This window comes from Panthera tigris, chromosome B1, assembly GCF_018350195.1.
Source record: "Panthera tigris isolate Pti1 chromosome B1, P.tigris_Pti1_mat1.1, whole genome shotgun sequence".
Taxonomy (NCBI): domain Eukaryota; kingdom Metazoa; phylum Chordata; class Mammalia; order Carnivora; family Felidae; genus Panthera; species Panthera tigris.
Window position 1 is genome coordinate 40,403,691 of NC_056663.1, and position 23,808 is coordinate 40,427,498.

At 42.1% G+C, this 23,808-nt stretch overlaps 1 protein-coding gene across 7 annotated transcripts in view; it reads left to right on the forward strand.

The window, feature by feature from the left end:
• The window catches only part of SLC20A2 (solute carrier family 20 member 2), a 107,160-nt gene that overhangs the window by 75,885 nt on the left and 7,467 nt on the right, over positions 1–23,808 (forward strand). For all 7 annotated transcript variants that reach the window (XM_042983359.1, XM_042983355.1, XM_042983356.1 and 4 more), the window contains 5 exons: positions 1,795–1,911; positions 6,693–6,896; positions 8,443–9,034; positions 17,715–17,900; positions 18,942–19,026. In XM_042983359.1, the coding sequence (XP_042839293.1) occupies positions 1,795–1,911; positions 6,693–6,896; positions 8,443–9,034; positions 17,715–17,900; positions 18,942–19,026 (1,184 nt within the window). The remainder of the gene's footprint in view (positions 1–1,794; positions 1,912–6,692; positions 6,897–8,442; positions 9,035–17,714; positions 17,901–18,941; positions 19,027–23,808) is intronic.

Genomic DNA, 23,808 nt, shown 5'->3' on the forward strand with positions numbered 1-23,808 from the left:
TTATAGTATTACCTATCTATTCTACCTCTTACAGTTACCAAAATGTTTAATAATCCCTTAATCAAATAGCTTTGAGTGTGTTTGTATATATAAAATGGTTAACAGTGTAACAAAGCCTGCATCATTAAAGATTTATTTAATCTAAGAGCGAAGAACAAAGTTTTAAATAGTTCATTCCTTTAAAACTTTTAAAACATGTTTAACAATTTACAGAAGTGACATGCTTATGTTTTCAAAGTTAACAGTACAAAAGTGTATGTAGTAAGAAGTGAAAGCCCTCTACGATTTCTTATGTCCCTATAGGATTAACCATTGTATCATTCCAGAACTTTTTCTATACATTTGTTCGTATGGTAGGAGTAGAAATATATTTTTTTAAGTTTATTTATTTATTTTGAGAGAGAGAGAGAGAGAGACAGAGCACGAGCAGGGGAGGGGCAGAGAGAGGGAGAGAGAGAATCCCAAGCAGGCTCCACACTGGTAGCGCAGAACCCGATGTGGGGCTCGATATCGCGAACCGTGAGATCATGACCTGAGCCAAAGTCCAGAGTAGGAGGCTTAACTGACTGAGCCACCCAGGTGTCCCCAATATGGGTTTTTTTAAAAAACATAAATTCGGTGTGCCTGGCTGGCTCAGTTGATAGAACATGCAACTCTTGATCTGGGGTGGGATTGTAAATTCAAGCCCCATGTTGGGTGTAGAGATTACTTAAAAATAAAATCTTAAAAAAAACCAACAACATAAATTGGAGTATAGTACTCCAGGCAGCCCTTCTTACTTACTAGATCATAGGCCTCTTTCCTTATCAGTATATATAGATCTATCTCATTTATATGACTCTGTCCTATAATTATTACACATTTCCATAATGATGCACATATTAGTTGTCTTGCACATTCTTACTGTTACAAATAAAGCCATTAGTAAGTGTTCTTTTACACATATCTTTGTTTCTGTGCAAGCATGCATGTTAAAGCTGTAAACCTGTGAATGTGTGTGAAATGTGCCTGTTGCCACCAGTGCCAGAAAATGGACAAAATTCAGAGTGATGAGTTCTGGAATGCAGTGCCAGGAAAATATGATGCTCCTAAACCATGTGCCCTTCTGCCTTTTTATTGGCTAATGTAATTGCAACTTAGTATGCATTATTGAATTTTAATGAAAAGTTTTTCTATAATTACATGAGTTGACAATTCAAAGAACAGTTAAATTTGGAGGTCAATGTCCTTTTATAGAACTTTTATCTCCAAGCTGACTTTAAAAAGGTTTGTGTATGTGGTTAGAGTGTCATGGCCATTTAAAGCAGAGCTGCTGACTACTGAGAAACCCAAAGAGGCAGCAGTCAGCAGCCTGGTGCAGGGTTCCAGACCTCAGCTGCTCACTGCCGTGGGAGTGGGCTGATGTCAGGACAGAAGACGACAACGTCCTTTCTTAGCTATATATGGTCCACTCCGGAACTCTGTAACTTAGATATTGAAATAATATGTAAATGGTTTTATTCCAGTTTAATATGCTGTTTGTGCCACATTGATAAAATTGTAATAGTTAGCTTACTACTCAGTTTAACCACATATTGACCAGATATAGTGTGTCTTAAACACAGGGCACATGGGAACGTTCCAGGGACAGCTTTCTACCCCAAAAACTATAGCACATTGTTTTGGTTGAAAGTTTTATTAAATACAAAACCCAGGTGATTAGTTTTGGATTGGGGGAATGTAAAGTATGTTGATATGAGCATGACCTTTCAGAAAGTATCCACCGACAACACCACTGTCCTTTTTACTTTCCAGTGCTTGGTCTGGTCCTTCCCATATGGGCAATAGCACTCATCTCCTTTGGCGTTGCACTGCTGTTTGCCCTTTTTGTATGGCTCTTTGTGTGTCCATGGATGCGGAGGAAAATAGCAGGTAAGGGCTTTTTTATTCTTCTGGTTTACAAAAATCCTGGTTCCTGGGGCTTCAGGTGTAACCCACAATTACCCTTACTAACAGAAGAAACTGGATGCATGAATAACCCTAGAACATAGCACTGAGATACATGCCCCATCCTTGTCTCTTGGCTCCTAACTGCTTTCTGGCTCAAACTTTTTCTTGGTAACTTGTGACTGGAATGAGCAGTAAGGTCCTGGTTGCCTCGGATGACTGGAAGTTAACTACTGGTCAGGTTCTACCAGCCCCATGAAAAGCATTAGTCTTCAGGGAAATGCAGATTAATAACACAGTAAGATATCCATCCATTCACATCCACAGGAATGGTTAAAAGTAAACAGACTAACATTTCAAAATATTGACAAAGAAGAATAACTAGAATTTTCAGACGTTTATGGTGAAATATAAAATGGTACAACCACTTGGAAATTTGAAGTTTCCTGTCAAGTTAGACATACATTTACCACATGACCCAGTAATTCTACTCCTAGATATTTATCCAAGAGAAATGAAAATGTACATTCATAGGGGCACCTGGGTGGCTCAGTTGGTTGTGTGTGACTTCAGCTAGGTCATGATCTCATGGTTCATGGGTTTGAGCTCCACGTCGGGCTCTGTGCTGACAGCTCAGAGCCTGGAGCCTGCTTCAGATTCTGTGTCTCCCTCTCTGTCTGCCCCTCCCCAACTTGCACTCTGTCTCTGTCTCTCTCTCTCTCTCTCAAAAATAAATAAACATAAAGAAATAAAAAATATATATGTTCATAGAAAGACTTGTATACAATCATTTTGTCATAACAACCAGAAACTAGAAACAACCCAAATGTTCCTGAATAGGTGAAAGGATAACCAAATTGTGATATATTCATGTAATTCAAGCCTCCATAGCTATAAAGAGAATGAACTAACCACAGTATAATGAATTTCACAGACATTATGTTGAGTAAAAGAAGCCAGATACAAAATAGTACATCCTATATGATTCCAGGGAAAATTAATCTATAGCGATAGAAAGCTCTAGGTGCTGGAGATGGTGGGGGGTTTCCAGGAGACTAATAGCAAAGGGGCACATGGGAACATTCCAGGAACATGGAAATGGAAGTGTTCTCTGTCCCAGCTGGGGTAGTGTTTATAGGGTGTACTCATCCATCACAGGTCATCTGTCTGCACGTTTAAAATGTATGAATTTTATTGTATATAAATCATATTTCAACAGAATTTTTCAAAAAGAAGAATATGGATCAGAAAGCTATAAGAGCTGCTATTCTGTCCTTAGCAACACAGTTCTAAGCCTTAAGGCCACATGCTGTTACAGGGCTCTCAGATGAAAAGAAGTATTTACTTTCAGCCTCAGAGTGTGCCTTACGATCCTGTTTCAGTGTGGACATATCTCAGTTTGAAAATCCATATTCCAAAGAAGAACAGAACAAATGAGGAGACATACCATGTTCACGAATTAGAAGATTCAGTATCATTAAGATGTCAGTTCTTGTCAAATTGTTCTCTAGATTTAACACAGTTGAAGTTAAAATCCAAGCAGGTTATTTTGTAGATTTAGACAAGCTGGTTTTAAAATCTATATTGAGGGGCGCCTGGGTGGCTCAGTCGGTTGAGCGTCCGACTTCGGCTCAGGTCATGATCTCACAGCTCGTGAGTTCAAACCCCATGTCGGGCTCTGTGCTGACAGCTCAGAGCCTGGAGTCTGCTTCGGATTCTGTGTCTCTGTGTCTCTTTCGCTCTGCCCCTCCCTCATTCATGTTGTCTCTCAAGAATAAATAAAACATTAAAAAAAAAAAAGTAAAATCTATATTGAAAGGAAAAGGAACTAGAATAGCCAAAACACTTTTGAAAAAGAACAGAATTGGAAGATTCATACTACTTTACTCAAAGAGTTAATATAAAGTGACCAGACTGTGTGGTATTAGTGAAGAGATGGACATCCACATTAATAGAACAGAACTCGAGTCTAGAAATAGACCCACACAAATCTGGCACGTTGATTTTTAACAAAGTACAGAGGCACTTCAGTGGAGAAAGAATCATCTTTCAACAAATGGTATTGGAATATTCGGACATCTATATGCCAAAAAAAGAACCTTGACTTAAGCCTTACACCTGTAAAAAAAAAAACAAAAAAAACCAAAAAACAAAAACATTAAAGCATAGCATAGATTTAAACAAAAATAGAAAATGATAAGACTTTTAGGGAAAAAAATAAAATACATAAAATTTTCCCATTGTTTTGGAGACATTCAAATTGGTGTCTATGGTATCTCATGATTTCAGTTTGTACTTCTGTGATGACTAGTGATGTGGAGTACCTTTTCATAGACTTATTTGCCATTTATATAGCTCTACTGATGAAGTGTCCAAATTTTTTGCTCATTTTTTCACTGCAATATTCTTGAAGATTTCTCTATATATTCTGAATACAAGTCCTTTGTCAGGGGATTTGTAAACACTTCTAATCTGTAGGTTGTCTTTTCATTCCCTTAATAGTGTTTTTCACAGAACAGTAGTTTTAATTTTGATGAAGTGCCATTTATCAGCTTTTTTTAATTTTTTTTTTTTTTTTTATATAAAGAGAGGATGAGCACGAATGGGGGAGAGGGGCAGAAGGAGAGAGAATCTCAAGCAGGCTTCACAGCACAGAACCCAACACAGGGCTTGATCCCATGACCCTGGGATCATGACCTGAGCCGAAATCGAGAGTTGGACCCTCAACCAACTGAGCCGCCCAGGGGCCCCACAACTTCTTTTTTTATAAATTGTGTTTTGGGTGTCACATCTAAAAATTCTTTGTTTCACCCACTCATAGAAGTTTTTTCCATTTTAAAAATTTTTATAAAAATTACAAAGTTTATGGTTTCATTTATATGACATTCTGAAAAAGACAGAACACGGGAAGAGACCAGGTCAGTGATTGCCAAGGAGCTGGGCAGTGGGTCTTACTACCAGGGGAGCTTTGGGAGGTGATAGAACTTTTCTGTATCCTGATTGTGGTGAGGGTTACATGAGTCTAGACATGTCTTAGAATCAGGATGGGCACACAAATACATAGTCAGTTCACTGCATGTAAATTTTAAAACAAAAATTAAAAAGATCCACATTAATACATACAACTTCAGACTAAATAGTAAAGCCACATCAATAATGGCTGGATGAATTGCTGCTGCTTCTCCTGTGTAGCTGTTCCCTGCTCTCTGCTGAAAATAACTATCCCTCCACCATTCATACAGACTACTAACTGAAGATGAGCCCCTTAAACATACTGCTTGTCTGGTTTAACCCATAGGAATGATCAACTATACTTCAATGCTTTGATTTTTTAAACATTTTTTTAAATGTTTTTACTTATTATTTTGAGAGAGAGAAAGACACAAAGCACGAGCAGGGAAGGGGCAGAGAGAGAAGGAGATACAGAATCTGAAGTAGGCTCCATCCAGGCTCTGAATGGTCAGCACAGAGCCTGACACGGAGCTCAAGCCCATGAACTGTGAGATCATGACCTGAGCCGAAGTTGGACGCTTAACCAACTGAGCCACCCAGGCGCCCCACTAAATGTTTTGATTTTTAGAGGCTTTTTCTAATAGCTTTCTTGCCGAATAGACTATAAAATCTTTGCTTTCCAGCTTAATGCTGTAACAGCAGGAAACTGGTATTGCTCCCAATAGGCTTCTGAGGAGATTTTGTTTTATCAATGCCATATTTTGTTAGTTCAATATATATTTCTTGATCTAGTATTTTAAGTATACACTAGTGATTAAGGACCATAGAGCTAAAATGCCTGCATTTTACCACCTGTGTGGTTCTGGGCAAATGACTTAATCTCTCTGTGTACTTCAGTTTGTTCATTAATAAAAAGCAGAAAATAATAAAACCTGTCTCATGTAAGTGTGAACAATTTTTGCTTAATTGTTGTAATCTTTACAAATATTGTCTTCTCTCATTTTGATTATAAGCACCTTAAGGTCCCAGATCTAAAAAAAAAAAAAAAAAAATCTGTATTTCTGACTGTGTACGTGGATACAGGGAGGTGACAGGATTATGTGAGTATATCCAGCAAAGAAGAATACTTCCATTTTAGTTCTGTAGGTAAGAGCTTAGAAATTTGCCCAGGAGAATCTACAAGCAGCAAGATCATTAAATCAGCACCACATATCAGATCTGATTAAAAAGAATCCTATAGAGCTTTAAAGCAGCTTTTTTTAAAAAAATTATCTTTTGAAAGTAAAAGATTTTTAGAAGTAATTAGGATCTCTCTGTTCCTTTTTGGAAAATGATTTACTTGTTTTCTAAGATTTGGTGACCTGGAGAAATCAGAGACCAGTAATTTATTGAACAGAAGAAAACCAAACAGACTATAACTAATATCTCTGAAGACAAAAAGGATAAACATTTCAGTGATTTTGAGGTTAGTTTAAGAAAATAGAAGGCCAGTCCAGATGGTCGTAGGATTACAGAGTACTAGCGGTGGAAGGGACTGTGGGGACCACATCTAGCCCTCTCAGTTTGTTGGTTTTGAAGGAGATAATTGAGGCCTGAGCCTACCCCTCTTGTCCTCAGCAGCTGAATTTTCTGGCTTGAGTTTCCCAGATAATTGATTGAAGTCTCCTCTTCATTTTTTCTATTTAGCTATAACTATTTTTTCATTTTCAAAGTTAAATACTAAAGTATAAAGATAAATGCTCACTTTTATATTCGCTTTTCAATAACAAGATCTCTAATTTCAGAATTTTCAGTTATACCTATATTTTCTTTAGGCAAATTACAAAAAGAAGCTGCTCTATCGCGAGTTTCTGACGAAAGCCTCAGTAAAATTCAGGAAGTGGAGTCCCCAGTATTTAAAGAGCTACCAGGTGCCAAGGCTAATGACGACAGCACTGTCCCTCTCACGGGGTCAGCTGGGGAGCCATCTGGAACCTCTGAAGGCACATCAGTGGGAAACCACCCGCGGGCCTCCTACGGTAAGGTGTGCACAGAGGGTGTAGAGTTTCCATGGTGGTAGAGAGCAGTTCCTAGGGGGCCAGTGAGCAGGGGACACCAGCCAGGCTGCCTGTGGGTGATTAGGTTTTATTTATATATTAAAAAAAAATTTTTTTAATGTTTATTTGTTTTTGAGAAAGAGTGAGGGAGAAAGAGGCAGAGTGTGGGTGGGGGAGGGCAGAGAGAGAGAGGGAGACACAGAATCTGAAACAGACTCCAGGCTCTGAGCTGTCTGCGCAGAGTCTGACTCGGGGCTTGAACTTGTGAACCACGAGATCATGACCTGAGCTGAAGTTGGAGGCTTAACCAACTGAGCCACCCAGGCGCCCCATGGGTGGTTAGGTTTTAATGCACAAAAGTGTCCCTCAGTTTTATGTTTTGGGGTAGTCCAGGGGCTAAAGAGGTCTCAGAAGACCATGCAGTCAACAGAGCAAGCTCACTCTGGTCCTGTGATTTTCTTCCAAGAGCTGTTTATAGTCTCATCAACGGCGCTAGGGCCCACATACCACCTCTCTGCAGCTCAGTCAACTGCACCTGCATCTTCCATGTTGCGGTTTCCTGGTTGCCAAAGATTGGCTTTTCCAGCTTGCTAAGCATGCCTTCCACATGGAGGACATAAAGAGAAAGCCTAGTGTAGCATCACAGAAACCTCAAAAAACGTCAAGACTGTCCTGCCGTCTTGGGGGTTCTTTTGTCTGGTAACATTTGTGGTTAAAGATGGGTGAGCACCAGCCTCTGCCAGGCCTGTTGGGACAGCTTCCCGCCTCCCTGCAAGGTGGGGCCTTGGCACCTGCTTTCACTTCCCATAGGTGCGGTCTCAGACTTGACCCAAAGAAAGCAAATGAATTTTGCTCTGCTGATCTGACAGATAACTGCCTTTGACATTTATGATTGGCCTTTAAGGAGCACCTACAAATCTATCTCATAGCGAACTGGATTTTGTCCCTCATGCATGAAGTTTTCCTGAAATAAGTTCCTTATAAAGATTCTCCCTTTATTGGTTACTAGAAACAGGAAAGAGTGCCGTAGTCATTTCTGGAAGATGCTTTTTAAAAAATGTTTATTCATTTTTGAGAGAGAGAGACAGCGTGTGAGTGGGGAAGGAGCAGAGAGAGAGGGAGACAGAATCCGAAGCAGGCTCCAGGCTCTGAGCTGTCAGCACAGAGCCCCAGAGCCTGACACGGGGCTCGAACTCACAAGCAGTGAGATCATGACCTGAGCCGAAGTCGGACACTTAACCAACTGAGCCACCCAGGTGCCCCTGGAAGATGCTTTTTAGGAGAACTTAAATAACATCATTTTCAAAGTTTTGCCCATGTGTTTTATGTTCCAAGTTCCCTTTTTCATTTTAACTGTATTGCATGCTCTTTATAGTTAATTTGGAAAATAAAGCATGTGGAAAAAGATTGAAAATCACCCATAACCCAAATTTCCAGAGATCACCACCATAAAGGATGAGGGATATTGCCTTACAGAAACGATTATATTCAAAAGCTAGAAAATAAGACTCTTTTTAACCCATTTCAGGAAGGGCACTTTCCATGACTCACGGCTCTGCAAAATCACCCGTCTCCAACGGCACCTTCGGCTTTGACGGCCACACGAGGAGTGACGGGCACGTGTACCACACGGTGCACAAAGACTCGGGGCTCTACAAAGACTTGCTGCACAGGATTCACTCAGACAGGGGCCCCGAGGAGAGGCCCGCACAGGAGAACAACTACCGGTTTCTGCGGCGAAATAACAGTTACACGTGCTACACGGCAGCCATCTGTGGAATGCCTGTCCACTCGACCTTCAAAGCTGCTGACTCGTCATCTGCGCCAGAGGACAGCGAGAAGCTGGTGGGGGACGCCGTGTCCTATTCTAAAAAGAGGCTTCGCTATGACAGCTACTCAAGCTACTGCAATGCGGTGGCAGAAGCTGAGATAGAGGCTGATGAGGGAGGTGTGGAAATGAAGCTGGCATCTGAGCTGACGGATCCCGACCAGCCCCGAGACGATCCTGCAGAAGAGGAGAAGGAGGAGAAGGACACAGCCGAGGTCCACCTCCTGTTCCATTTCCTGCAAGTCCTTACTGCCTGTTTTGGATCCTTTGCTCATGGTGGCAATGACGTGAGGTAAGTCCATCCCTTCATCCAGCAAGTATGTCCGGAGGGTCTGCTCGTGCACCAGGCACTGCTGTGGGTGTCAGGATGCAGCACGGAACAACAGACACAAATCCCTGTCACCAGGAGTAAACAAGTAAATAGGTGGCGTGTGTAGTATGCCAGGAGGTGTAAATGTGCAGGGGAAAATCAGGTAGAAGGGGGGATGGGAACATCTGGAGGACAGCAGTGTTGGCTAGGCTGCTCAAGTGAGGGTTCCCTGAGTGAGATCTGAAGGGGCTGAGGGAGCCAGCTGTGTGGGCATCGGTAGGAGAGCATTCCCAGGACAGCAGGTGCAAAGGCCTGAGAAAGGAGTGTGCCTGGTGTATTCTAGGAAGAGCAAGGAGGCCACGGAGGGAGAGAATGTGGACTGTAAGGTCAGCAGGTCTCAGAAGCCTGGAATACGTAGAGTCTCTGCTCTCTTCCTATGAGCTGGGAAGCCCTACACAAGTCACTTGATGCCCTAAAGCCTCAGTGTCCCAATCTATAAAATGGGAGTAAAACTAGTACCAACCTCGGGGGTTTCTATGGGGATTAAGTGAGATACTTTATTTAATGTGCTTAGGATGGTGTTTCTCACATAATCAGTATCTGTGTATTTTCATTATTATTATTATCGTAACTATCATGCAGGCCTGATATTTCTGTCCAAATCAGGGAAACATGCTGTTGTTGTGTTTCTTATTGCCCAGATATATGACTCTCCATGTTATAGCTGGGGGTTTCCATATACCACCTAACCACATGTAATTCAATTTCTGTTCTTTTTAAAAAGTCTTGCCACCAGGCAAGAGGTCTGGACATTTTGGGTTCTGCTCAATGTTATATAGGTGTTATCATATTACTGTATTTGAGGCATCATTCTCTGTCCTAGCTTGATTTTTTGACTGCCCCACACCCAGCACCACCCTACTTCCTCTTCCTCCTGATCAAAAAAATTTTTTTAAGGGGCGCCTGGGTGGCGCAGTCGGTTAAGCGTCCGACTTCAGCCAGGTCACGATCTCGCGGTCCGTGAGTTCGAGCCCCGCGTCAGGCTCTGGGCTGATGGCTCGGAGCCTGGAGCCTGTTTCCGGTTCTGTGTCTCCCTCTCTCTCTGCCCCTCCCCCGTTCATGCTCTGTCTCTCTCTGTCCCAAAAATAAATTAAAAACGCTGAAAAAAAAAATTTAAAAAAAAAAAAAAAAAAAAAATTTTTTTAAGTTTTTATTTATTTGTTTTGAGAGAGAGAATGTGTGCACAAATGCAGGGGAGGAGCAGAGAGAGAGAGAGAGAGAGAGAGAGAGAATCTCAAGCAGGGTCTGTGCTGTCTGTACAGAGCTCAACATAGGGTTCGAGCTCACAAACTGTGAGATCATGACCTGAGCTAAAATCAAGAGCTCAGACGCTTAACCGACCAAGCACCCAGGTGCCCCCTGATAGAAAATTGAGATCCTGGTACTGGCAAAGTGTTATGAATTGGGTCCCTGTTCTTTGGAATTTAAATTCCAGTTGGGGAGATTTAAAAAAAGCATGTACATGGACAAACCACCCCAAAACAGTATTTCCAGGCCTAAGGAGGATCCAGGCAGTGGCTGCTACAGGTGACTGGAGTTTAAAGCTTGCAGTTTAGGGACTGGTTTTGAGGCTTCTGAGTACAGATTTGGTCTGATAAAAGCAAGTTCTGGAAGTAATGTAACCGTGAAGATAAGGCTTCTATTCCTTTAACAAAAGATTATTAAGTATAGTCCAGGCCTCAGTGCTGAACCATTTATAACCTCTTCTAATCCACTTTAAGTTGGTCCTTTGAGGTCATAAGTGGTATCTTTCAAAGATAGGGAGTCTGAAGCTGAGATGTGATGTTTCTTGCCCAGGATCACAAAGCTAGTGAGAAGCAGACTTGAGAGCCAGTTCTTCCTGACGCTCAGCCTCCACTGTGTCTGCTTGGTGTAGGGTGGGCTGAGGGGGGGAGACCAGGGCTGCAGATGCCCGGCGTTGAAAGCCTGTGTGTGTTTCTGCATGTAGGAGCTTGGACTTATCAGTCCATCCTAACAACAAGTAAAAAAGTGGGCACACTGAAAAATCAACAGCTCCCCTTGAAGCCATAAGAGAGACGGGGACACAGGGCAACCGCTGCCCCCAAGACAGGTACGAGAGAGAGACATGTACAGGGAATAAGGGAGGACAGACTCGCGAGTGGAAACTGCTCTGGGAACCAGTGCCAGGGAGAAAAACCTGAACTGTAAGGATGAGTTCCTAAAGTCAGTAGAGACTCCAGGGAGAGCCAGTGGGAGGGGCCCGCACAAGATTGTCAGCTTTATCTCTAGGAGCCCTAGCTCATCCTCAGTGAAAATCAGAGAAACTCCCCTCCTCCCTCGCATCACAGGGAGAGGGAAAGTAACCATTTTGACGTACCCAGAGCACTGTGTTCTTAACAAGCCTAACCCCGAGGGGAAACTAGTTAACGGGAGCCTAACCTGCTGGGTTATTATCACAGGCTAACCTGGAGGAAGGGAAATACCCAGCTGCAGCCCACTTGAGCCACCCTATCCTACATAAAGGGGGAGAAGAAAACCTGAGAAATACTTGTGAAGTTCACAGTCCAGAGGCATAGGCTCATGAAAAGACAGAGATCTAACCATAGGACTCTAGAGTGCTTCCTCGCCCTCCTGAATTTCACCACCATGTTCCTTACTAAAGGCTACTTACAGCAGTTCCTTTTGCCTGGTACATGGTATCTGCCTATCAAGAAAAAATTACGAGTTATACCAAAAGGCAAAAACAACAACAACAACAACAAAAAAAAAACAATTGGAAGAGACAGAGTGGGCATCAGAACCAGAAATGGAAAGGGGTGTTGGAATGATCACATTAGGAATTTAAAACAACCATGATTAATACGCTAAGGGTTCTAATGGATAAAGTAGACTGCATGCAAGAACAGATGGGGCAATGTTAACAGAGACTTGGAAACTGTAAGAAAGAACCAGAAAGAAATACTAGAGATAACACTGTAACAGAAATGAGGAATGCTTTTGTTTTTGCTTGTTTGTTTTTTCATTTGAGAGACAGCATGGGGGGGGGGGGGAGGAGAAGGGAGGGGGACAGAGAGAAGGAGGGAGAGAGAGAGAGAGTTATCTTAAGCAGGCGCCACTCTCAGTTCAGAGCCCTATGAGAGGCTTTAAGAATCCGCATCGGGGATGATGGGCATTGAGGAGGGCACCAGTTGGGATGAGTATTGGGTGTTGTATGGAAACCAATTTGACAATAAATTTCATATTAAAAAATTAAATTAAATTAAATTAAAAAAAAGAATCTGCATTGGGGGGTACTTGGGTGGCTCAGTCGGTTAAGCATCCAACTTTGGCTCAGGTCATGGTCTCAGAGTTCATGGGTTAGAGCCCCGTGTCAGAGCCTGGACCCTGCTTTGGATTCTGTGTCTCCCTCTCTCTCTGCCCTTTCCTTGCATACTCTCTGTCTCTCTCAAAAATAAACATTAAAAAAAATCCACATTAGGGTCTGTGCTGACAGCTCAGGGCCTACAGCCTGCTTCAGATTGTGTGTCTTCCTCTCTCTCTGCCCTTCCCTCACAGTCTCTCTCTCTCTCTCTAAAAAAAAAATTTAAAAACATTAAAAAATGAAGAAAGGAAAACTCATCAAAATTTGTGGGATGCAGCAGTGCTAAAAAGGAAATTTATACCATTGAACACATATATTAGGAAAAACAAATACATAAATAAAATCAGTATTCTCAATTCCCACCCAAGGAAACTAGAAAAAGAGGAGAAAATTAAATCCAAAGTAAGCAGAAGAAATAATAAGAATTAGAACATGAATCAGTGAAATTGAAATCAGGAAATCAGAAGAGAAAATCTGTGAAACCAAAGGATAATTTTTTTAAAAGATCAGTTGATAAGCCTCTAGCCAGACTAAGAAAAACACAAATTACTAATATCAGAAATCAGGTGTTCACTATATATTCTATGGACATTAAAAAGATAATGGTATAAACCATTCTGTGCCCTTACATTTGATAACCTAGATGAAAAGGACTAATTCCTTGAATGACACACTTTGCCAAAACTCACAAAAGAAGAAATAGACACTCTGAATAGACCCGTACCTATTAAAGAGATCAAATCAGTAATTAATAACTTCCAAAATAGAAAGCACCAGGCCCAGATGGGTTCACTGGTGAATTCTACCAAATATTTAAGGCAGAAATTATACCAATTCTCTACAATGTCTTTCAAAGGATAGAAGTAGGAATACTTCCTAACTTACTCTCTAAGGCCAGTATTACCTTATTACCCAAACCAGAGAAAGACATTAACATAAAAGAAAACTATAGACCAGTATCCTTCATGAACATGGATGTACAACTCCTCAACAAAATAAGTAGCAAATTGAATCCAGCAATATATAAAAAGAATGACCATGACCATTTGGTCACCATGACCAAATGATATATATATTTTTAATGTTTATTTATTTTCGGGGGGTGGGGGGTGGACAGAGGATCCAAAGTGGACTTCATGCTGACAGCAGCGAGCCAGATGTGGGGCTTGAACCCATGAACCATTAGATCATGACCTGAGCTGAAGTCGTACACTCAAATGACTGAGCCATCCAGGTGCCCCATGACCAAGTGATATTTATCCCAGATAAAGAAGGCTGCTTCAACATTCAAAAATCAGTTAATGTAATCCATCACATCAATAGGCTAAAAAGGAGTTAACGGAATTCACCACCTATTCATGATAAAACCTCTCAGTAAACTAGGAATAAAGGGGAACTTCCTCAACTTGATAAAGAATATTCACAAAAGACCTACAGCTAACATTATACTTAATGGTGAAAAACTCAAAGCTTTCCCACTGAGATCAGGAGCAAGGCAAGGATGTCCTCTTTTACCACTCCTTTTCAGCTTATACTGAATGAATAGCATTCTAGCTAATGCATAGGAAAAGAAAAGGAAATAAAAGATATACAGAATGGGAAGAAAGAAAGAAAACTGCCTTTGTTTACAGATGACATGATCATTTATGTAAAAAATTGAAAAGAATCGACAAACTCCTGAAATGAATAAGCAGTTAGAGCAAGGTTGCAGAATATGAGATTAATATACAAAAGTCCATTGCTTTCCTACATACCAGTAATGAACAAGTGGCATTTGAAATTAAAAACAGGAAACCATCCACATAGTGAAATATTTCTGCGAAGCTGATGAATAAAATTGAAGAATGATATAAATCGATTTTCCATGTTCAAGGATAGAAAGACTCAGTATTGTCAAGATGTCAGTTCTTCCTATCTTGATTTATAAATTCAGTGCAGTCCCAGCAAGTTATTTTGTGGATATCAGCAAACTGATTGTAAAGTTGATAAAGGCAAAAGACCTGGAGTAGCCAACACTGTCTTGAAAGAGTGGGACAAAGCTGAAGGACTGACACTACCCAACATCAAGACTTACGATATAGCTACAGTAATCAAGACAGTGTGGTATTGCTGAGAGAAAAGAGTAATCAGTAAAACAGAATAGAGCCCAGAAATAGACTCCCATAAATATAGTCAACTGATCTTTGACAAAGGAGCAAAGGAAATACAGTGGAGCAGAGAATCTTTTCAACAAATGGTGCTGGAACAACTAGATATCCATGTGCAAAAAAACCAATCTGCATGCAGACCTTACACTCTTTACAAAAAGTGACTGAAAATGGATCACAACCCTAAATGTAAAGTGAAAAACTATAGCACTCCTGGTAGATAACACAAGAATAAACCTAGATGACCTTGGGTATGGAAATGACTCTTTAGATACAATACCAAGGGCACAATCCTACTAGATAAACTGGACTTCATTAAAATTAGAAATTTCTGCACGATGAAAGTGTCAAGAGAATGAGAAGACAAGCCAGAAACAGAAAATATTTGCAAAAGATGTAACTGATAAAATAGTAATATACAAAGAACTCTTAAAACTCAACAATAAGAAAACAACCCATTTAAAAAGTGAGCCCAACACATTACCAGACACCTTGCCAAAGAAGATACACAGAAGGCAAACAAACATATGAAAAGATATTCCACCTCGTGTCATTAAGGAAATGCAAATTAAAACAATGAGATACTACTATGGAACTGTTAGGATGGCCAAAGTCCGGAACCCTGACAGCACCAAATGCTGACAAGGCTGTGGAGCAACAGGAACTCATTCGTTGCTGGAGGGAGTGCAAAATGGGACAGCCACTTGGGAAGACAGTTTGGAGGCTTCTTACAAAACTCAACATACTCTTACGATGTGATCCAGTAATTCATGCTCCTTGGTATTTATTCAAAGGAGTCGAGAACTGAGGTCCATTCAAAAACCTGCACACAGATTTTATAGTATCTTTATACCCAATTGCCAAAACTTGGAAGTAACCAAGATGTTCTTTGGTAGATGAAGGGATAAATAAATGTGATACAGCCAATGGAATCTTTTTCAGTACTTGTAAGGAAATGAGCTACCAAGCCATGTAGGAAACGTAAATCATATTACTAAGTGAAAGAAGCCAATCTGAACAGTTACATTCTGTATGAATGTCTAACTATATGACATTCTGGAAAAGGCAGAACTATGGAGACAGTGAAAAGATTAGGGGTTGAGGTGGGGAAGAGGGATGAATACACACAGGGGATTTTTAGGGCAGTGAAAACACTCTGTATGAGGCTATAAAGGTGGCTACGGGTCATTATACATTTGTCCAAACCTACAGAATGTACAACACCAAGGGTGAACTCTAATGTAAACTGTGAACTTTGGATGATAATGATGTGTCCTTGGAGGTTCATCACCTCTTTTTAAAGTTTATTTATTTATTTTAAGGAGAGACAGGGCACAAGCAGGAGAGGGGCAGAGAGAGACAGAGAGAGAGAATCCCAAGCAGGCTCTGCGATATCAGTGCAGAGCTCACTGTGAAGTTCGATCTCATGAACTGTGAGACCATGACCTGAGCCAAAATCGAGAGTCGGACACTTAACTGAGCCACCCAGGAGCCCCAAGGTTCATCACTTACAACAAATGTTCCACTGTGGTGGCAATGTGGATAATGGTGAGGCTGTGAATGTGTGGGGCAGGTAAATGGGCAAGCTCTACCTTCCCCTCAGTTTCACTGTGCGCCTTAAACTGCTCTAAAGGAATAAAGTCTTAATTAAAAATTTTTTCAAAAAACTGTGGCATCCCCTAAAACCATCCATATGTGCCTGCCAAGGGCCTGAGTGACAATAGCAGGTTGAGGAGAAAGGGCATGAGCACCTGAGTCCTGCCTCCTGCTAGTGCCACGACTTTAGCATCCATTTCCTCATCAATAAAATGGGAGCGACAATACCTAACTGCAGGATGGGTTTGAGAACTAACAGAGACCATGTTTGTGGTCCCGTCGTGTGGGACCTGATATGGCTGCCCAGACTGGTAGCTACTATTAGTAGCAATGCTGGTAATGAAAATGGAGAGAAACAGAGAAAAAAGAACTTAGTTTTTGTGTCCACTTCTTACGATATTTCAGTGCTTCTTTAAAAAATTAATACATCACACACCCATTAAGGTGGCTACTATAAAAAAAACAGAATGACTTCACTCAGATGAGGACTTTAAGATACAAAACAGATGAACATAAGGGAAGAGAAGCAAAAATAAGATAAAAACAGGGAGGGGGACAAAACGTAAGAGACCCTTAAATATGGAGAACAATCAGAGGGTTCCTGGAGGGGTTGTGGGAGGGGGGCTGGGCTAAATGGGTAGGGGGCATTAGGGAATCTACTCCTGAAATCATTGTTGCACTGTATGCTAACTTGGATGTAAATTAAAAAATGAATAAATTATTTAAAAAATCAGAAAATAACAAGTGTTGGTGAGGATGTAGAGAAATTGGAACCTTTGTGTGCTGTTAGTGGGAATGTAAATTGGTGCAGCTGCTATGGAAGACAGTCTGGAGGTTCCTCAGAATATTAAAAATAGAACTCCCATCTGATCCAGCAGTCTTACCTCTGAGTATGTACCCAGAAGAATTGAAAGCAGGGTCTTGAAGGGATATTTGTACACCCATGTTCATTGCAGCGTCATTCACAGTAGCCAAGAGGTGGGAGCAACCTAAGTGTACACAGTCAGATGAATGTGTAGGCAGATGTGGTCTATACATACCATGGAATGTCCAGCCTTGAGAAGGGAGGAAATTCTGACCTGTGGCTACAACATGGAGGACTCTTGAGGACATAATGCTGAGTGGAATAAGCCTGCCACAAAGGACACACACTTAATGACGCTACTTCTATGAGGCACCTAGAGTAGTCCCATGGATAGAAATGTAAAACGGCCGTTCACAGGGGCTGGTGGCGGGCAAAGGGACTTACTGTTTAATGGGTTTTGCCAGATGAGAAAGTCCTGGAGATGTATTTCACAACAGTGTGAACACGCTTAACACTACTGAATTATATACACTTAAAATGGTTAAGATAGTAAATTTTTATGGTTTTTTTCCACCACCACAACAAAAAATAATAAATCATTTTAATCACCACAAGATTATATGCGGAGCCAGAAATACAGTCAGGTGGGCTTTCCTCAAGCCTGGGAAGTCACTGCATGTTGTGTACACGTACATACAATGTCTGTGTCATTCATCTTCTTTTCCCTCCCAGTAATGCCATTGGTCCCCTGGTAGCTTTGTGGCTGATTTACGAGCAAGGTGCAGTCCTGCAGGAAGCAGTTACCCCCGTCTGGCTGCTGTTTTATGGAGGAGTTGGAATTTGTACGGGTCTGTGGGTCTGGGGGAGAAGAGTGATCCAGACCATGGGGAAGGACCTCACCCCCATCACACCATCGAGGTAAGCCAGAGCGCGGGCGGGATCGGCAGGGTTGTCCTTCCCAGCTCTTCTATGCCTGAACGTCTGCCTCCAACCCCTCAGCGCAGCCACTGGGCAGCTGGGGTCACAGTGAGGAGAGGGCCGACCATCCGTCCTCGCCCTCCTTCCCGCACACCTCGGCTGGCCACGGCGGCACTGCGGTGAGGGAGAGGACTTGAGACGCTGGGGATGCAGGAGCCAGAGAAGCTCAAGGAAACAGAAGGGAAGGGAGCCCCCCAGGCCAGGCCCCGGCCATGCCCCCAACTGGTCTCACCCCACAGGAGGCCCAGAGGGCGAGTGGTGAGGACCCAGGGGATGCCAACGGCCCTGGGCCCTGGGTCTGCGTTTCCGGAAAATTTGCCGCCCCGGCTTCAACTGCTGGATGGAAGCAGCTCTGGGCTACCACGCCTCGCGGTTCCGCTGTGCAGGCTGCCTGTAGCTCAGTACCCCCACCGCCCAGGCTCCGTGTGGTCCTTCTGTGGTGTCCTCTTCGGATCTAGTAGGGGTGAAGTGCAGACTTACGGGAGAACTTTGTGAAAACAACTAAGACTTGTAACTACTTATTGTGAGAAGTTTTTCCCCCTTGAAACTCATTTTAGTGAATGATTCTTTTGTAAGGTTGATTTGAAGAAAAATGAGCAATCTGAGAAAAAAATTCACTTTTTTTTGCAATAAGTACACATTTTAGAAATGAGAGTGTGATTTTTTTCCTGCCACTTTAGAAGTGACTAATTTAGCATTTTTTGCACAGCAGGAATTTCTGACCCAGTTACTACAGTGTGTGCTTTTTGAAAACATACCAGAAAGAGAAGCCTATTTAGGGCTGTAAACAGTATAATGCACAGTCTTAGTGTGAATTGTTGTCATTATGCAGCAGTTTCTTTTCTGTTAATGTCATCTGGCCCAGTCAGCAGCTAACAATCGACCCAAAGAATGTTCTGGTGAGACTCTGGCACCCCTGGGGTGTCAGTGAGGCTGATACAAAGAGTGCCTGTGATGTGTCTCTTGTGCCCCCTCCCGCAGCGGCTTCACCATTGAGCTGGCCTCCGCGTTCACAGTGGTGATCGCCTCCAACGTCGGACTTCCTGTCAGCACCACACACTGCAAGGTAGGTCCCTGCCACCGGGCTGCTGGGATCGTCCACAGCCACCCAGTGCATCTGAGAAAAGCTGGCAGTGATTTGTGTGTGGTTGTTTGTGAAAACAACCATCCCAAGGTCTGCTGGGTCTGCTGGTGTATTGTTGGATGTGGGCATTCGCTTTTCCCACATTGTCCCTCTCTACCTCCTGTGCTCAGCAGCAGGACCCCTTCGGTGGTGCAGACTTTGCTTTTTCAGTGCATGTACGGCAAGAGCTTTCTTTCACTCCTTCCACGTGTGCTTCACACTTTCCATTTGTCCTGTTTCTCTCTCGTTTCCACAGTGGATTTTGCATTGAAGTCATGTGTACGCTAACCGTATTCATAGGCTCAAATGGAGGCATGCCCCTCAGTTCCAACCAGTGCAGGGGACTGGGAGTTGACAGTGGAAGTAGACATAAGCAGGAACCATCTCAATGGAATTGTAAGGCTCGGTTGTGTCAGTTCTCTTTCTTTGTATGATTGCTTAAATTGCCTATATTGTCTTAGAGTAAATTCTAAGTGAGGGGTGATGCTGAATATTGATCACTGCCAAGTGCTGTAAACTCAGGGCTGTGCACGAGGGAATTCCTTATAATGAGGAATGCTGGAGCTGCAAGGAACCTGAAAGATTCAGGAAGAGGAATCGGTCTCCGTGAGTTTCAGGGAGTCATCTGAGGTCACCTAGGGAGGAGTCAGGACTGGAACCCAGGTCTGCCCAGCAACTGGAGAGAGTGCTAAAACATACTCAAGTGGGCCTCCTATACACAAAAATACTCCAACAAAGCAAAAGCACTTCCAGATTTTTCCTTGGTTCATTTGTTCATGTCATTCAAGAAAAACTCCTCTGTACCTGCTCTGTGTGAGGCACCATTGTAGGCACCCAGGCACCACAGTAACCAAGACAAGATGGCCACCTGTGTTCACACACAGTTAAAAAACTCCAACCAATGTGTTTATTGTAAACAAATGCCACCAAATGTGAATGGCTTCGTGCTTCAGATATTAAAATATCAGGTGGCATTTATGGGAATATTTTAAGTGGGCCAGCTGGCAAATCTGGAGCCTTGTGGCATGGAGAATCAGCCTCATTGGAAAGAGGTGTTTTGTTTCCTTGTTTTTTCCTCTTTTCCTTTTTTTGCTACAGTATATAGAAAACCTTCAATTTGCACACATTTTCATTATAAAAATCATTGCCACTTACCCAGCGCTTGGAGAAAGTCAAGCTCTGTGTTTAGGGCTTTATACATGCACAGTGTATTGCTTAATACTCACAGCAACCCTGTGAAATCGGTAGTTATTCCCAATTTACAGATGAGAAAACTGAGGCCTCCCGAGTTAGGTCACTCTCCCAAGATCATACTTTTAGCATCAGACCTTCACTGCATGCTCTGTGCCTCCTGATTTTCACCATGATGATCACGGTAATGGTAACCAGCCACAACTAAGATGTGCGGAGCGAGTGCTCTCTGCCGGCGGTGTTTTAAGTGTGCTGTGAATATTAACTCATTTAATCCTCCCAGGAACCTTCTGAGGTGAGTGCTAACATTACCTCAGTCTCACCAGTGAGGAGACTGAAGATAGAAAGGTTAAGTAACTCGCCCAAGATCACCCAACGAGGCACTGGCCCAGCTGAGGTGTAGCACAGCCAGTGTGGCCCCAGCCCTGCTCTTGGTGCAGCCCTGTGTGCCTGTCCAGTAGAGAAAAGGAACGCAGGAGAAGTGCTGTGTGCTCCTACCATTACTGTTCTAATTTCAGTTATTTAAAACTTAGAAAAGAAGCACATGTTCAGTGAAATATTTCAAACAGTAAAACTATATGGATGAAGAGTGATCATCTTCCACCTTACTCCACATCAATTTCAGCTTGCTGGTGTGTGGGAGCAGAGAGGAACTGCCTCTTATTAAATATATTTTTCTCCCAAAGAAAATAGGCTTTGAACTTTTCTGTAGGCATGAAGAGTCTTTGGGGCTGCTTTTAAATAAATGTTACTGTCTTTTCAATGATTAACCCCGCATGTGAGCAAGCCTAGTGAAGGCAAACTTTCACACCAGTTGAAAGACCTCTTGAAAAAGCAACACAGGGGGTGCCTGGGTGGCTCAGTCAGTTAAGTGTCTGACTTCAGCTCAGGTCATGATCTCATGGCTCATGGGTTCGAGCCCCACAGTGGGCTCTGGGGCAGAGCCTGGAGCCTGTTTCTGATTCTGTGTCTCCGTCTCTCTCTGCCCACTTGTGCCCACACACACACACACACACTCTTATCTCTCTCTCTCTCTCAAAATAAGAAAAAAAATAAGTTTTTTAAAACTTAAAAAAAAAAAAGTCTCCTTAACATGAGACCACAGTGGATGTCAGCTATCAAATAGACTGGAGCCAGAGCTCAACTCGGATTCTAATCGGTCTGTCCAGTATCATTGATCGTGGACTGGTGGACAAAGCCCAGAGCTAGTCACTGCAGTAGCTAAAGTCGGAGTCCTGGCTCTCCAGACCTGGAGCACAAAGCCCGGATGTTGGGGCACTGGGAAGAGTTCGCAGCCGCCCTGGTACAGAGCACTTACCCCTCCTGCAGCATAGGCTTGGCATGCAGCGGGCCCCATGTGGCAGGTGTGGCTGAAATGTAAGACCAAGGCCCTGTGTGAGCAACGCCATGACTCTGGAAACATTCAAAGTGTGTTGACCTCCACGTAAAATCATGTTTTCAGGAACAAGCATACTACCTGTTCGATTTTTTCCTGCTTCCCTGCTTCCCCTCCTATCTGCTTGTTAGGTTTTTTTGCTTACAGCTGCCTTCCTCAGAAGGAGGTCAAAAGTTAGGAACTTGGCAGGAAAAAAGATGGATACCATTGTTGAAAATAAGCTTTTGAATTTATCTGGGTAGATTTTATTTATTCATGCTTTTTTCTAAGTATACATAGCTAAGGGCATAGTTTAAATTTTATACCCTATGTAAGAAAATTTATAAACCTTCATTAAGTGATACAGATGTTGGTTGAATGTATAATTTGGAAACGAATAATTAGACAATTCATAGTATCCAGAATAGTATAATAGTATAATCATATATTTCACAAGGCAGAGGTAAGACCATCTTTGATGACAAGTTTTGCTCTCTATAAATCTTTAAGTGTTAAGTATTTTTGTATTTCACACCATAGGACTCAGTCCCTTAGATATTTTCCTGGGATGATACCTCTGGTTAAAATTGAAAGCCTTAATTAAAAAAATAAAAATGAGTCTTGAAAATACAAGTATCCACAGAGGCGTGTTTCAGTAACTTGTTAATTGTTCTTGCCTTCTGTGCGCCTTGATCAGCTTCAACCTTCAGCCCTGGTGTACAACAGGCAGTGGCCACTGTTGAACACATTTGTGAACTTTTCAATAGTGATTCAGAGTGGTGTTAATGCAGAATGTCTTAATTCCAGGTGGGGTGGTTTGGGATTACTCTTTTGTGAATTACCCACATTGTTCATCTATATTGGTCACATAAATGATTACTCAGCCAGCCTTTGGATTTGAAACCGCTTATAGGAAACACTACTGATTTAACATTTTTTTAAATTTTAAAAATGTAAAAAATTAGTATTCTAATTTCTAATTTAATTTTCTAATTCTTGCTCTTTGGTTCCCCTACTTAACTTCCCCCCCCCCCCGCCCACTTCCCAATAATTTTGTTGCTGTTGGTGCCTGACAGTGGCCTTAAGCTGGAAACGCATTTAGCTTATTAAGAGGGAGATTACAATACAGCAGTGAATAATACCAACAGAAGACCTAATCAGTAGTGAAGACATCAGACTCTAGGTCCCTTGTGATCCAAATAATGTAACAACTAAAAAGGCAAAAGCCACTAGAACTCAGAAATTAGTGTGTCTAAGTGTGTGACAGATGAAGAAGACAAAAAGTATTTAGGAATATACAAGATTTGGACAATAGATTTAGAGCACTATAATTAATAAATATGTACCAAAGTTTTACCCTACTGATCACATGCCTTCTCATCAAGTATCATCAAGCATTTATAAATATTAATGATAAATTCAGAAGGCCATGATAAAAGTCACTTTAAAATTTATAAAATAGGGGTACCTGGGTGGCTTAGTTGGTTGAGCATCCTGCTTCAGCTCAGGTCATGATCTCACGGTTTGCAGGTTTGAGCCCCACATCAGGCTCTCTGCTTGATCAGCGTGGAGCCTGCTTTGGATCCTCTGTTCCCCTCTCTCTCTCTGCCCCTCTCCCATGCACACTCTCTAGCAAAAATAAAAATAAACATTCTTAAAAAATAACATTTATAAAATAAGAACAGAAGTTGTACTACACAGACCAATCACAATGAAATTAAACTATAAATTTATTATGTGTTGAAAAAGGGAAGTAATCCCTTGGACAATTTTAAATGCTCTTTTTAACAGTTAAATCAGGGAGTTAAAAAATTACAATGATAGCTTTCTTAAAAAGAAAGCTGTGGGGGCGCCTGGGTGGCTCAGTCGGTTAAGTGTCTGACTTTGGCTCAGGTTATGATCTCACGGTCTGTGAGTTCGAGCCCCACGTCGGGCTCTGTGCTGACAGCTAGGAGCCTGGAGCCTGCTTCAGATTCTGTGTCTCCCTCTCTCTCTGACCCTCCCCCGTTCATGCTCTGTCTCTCTCTGTCTCAAAAATAAATAAACATTTAAAAAAAAAGAAAGAAAGAAAGCTCTGTGTGTGTGTGTGTGTGTGTGTGTGTAGTTATACATAGAAAAACCTTTGGGAACCGAAGTTAACCCAATTGAAAAGTCCTATC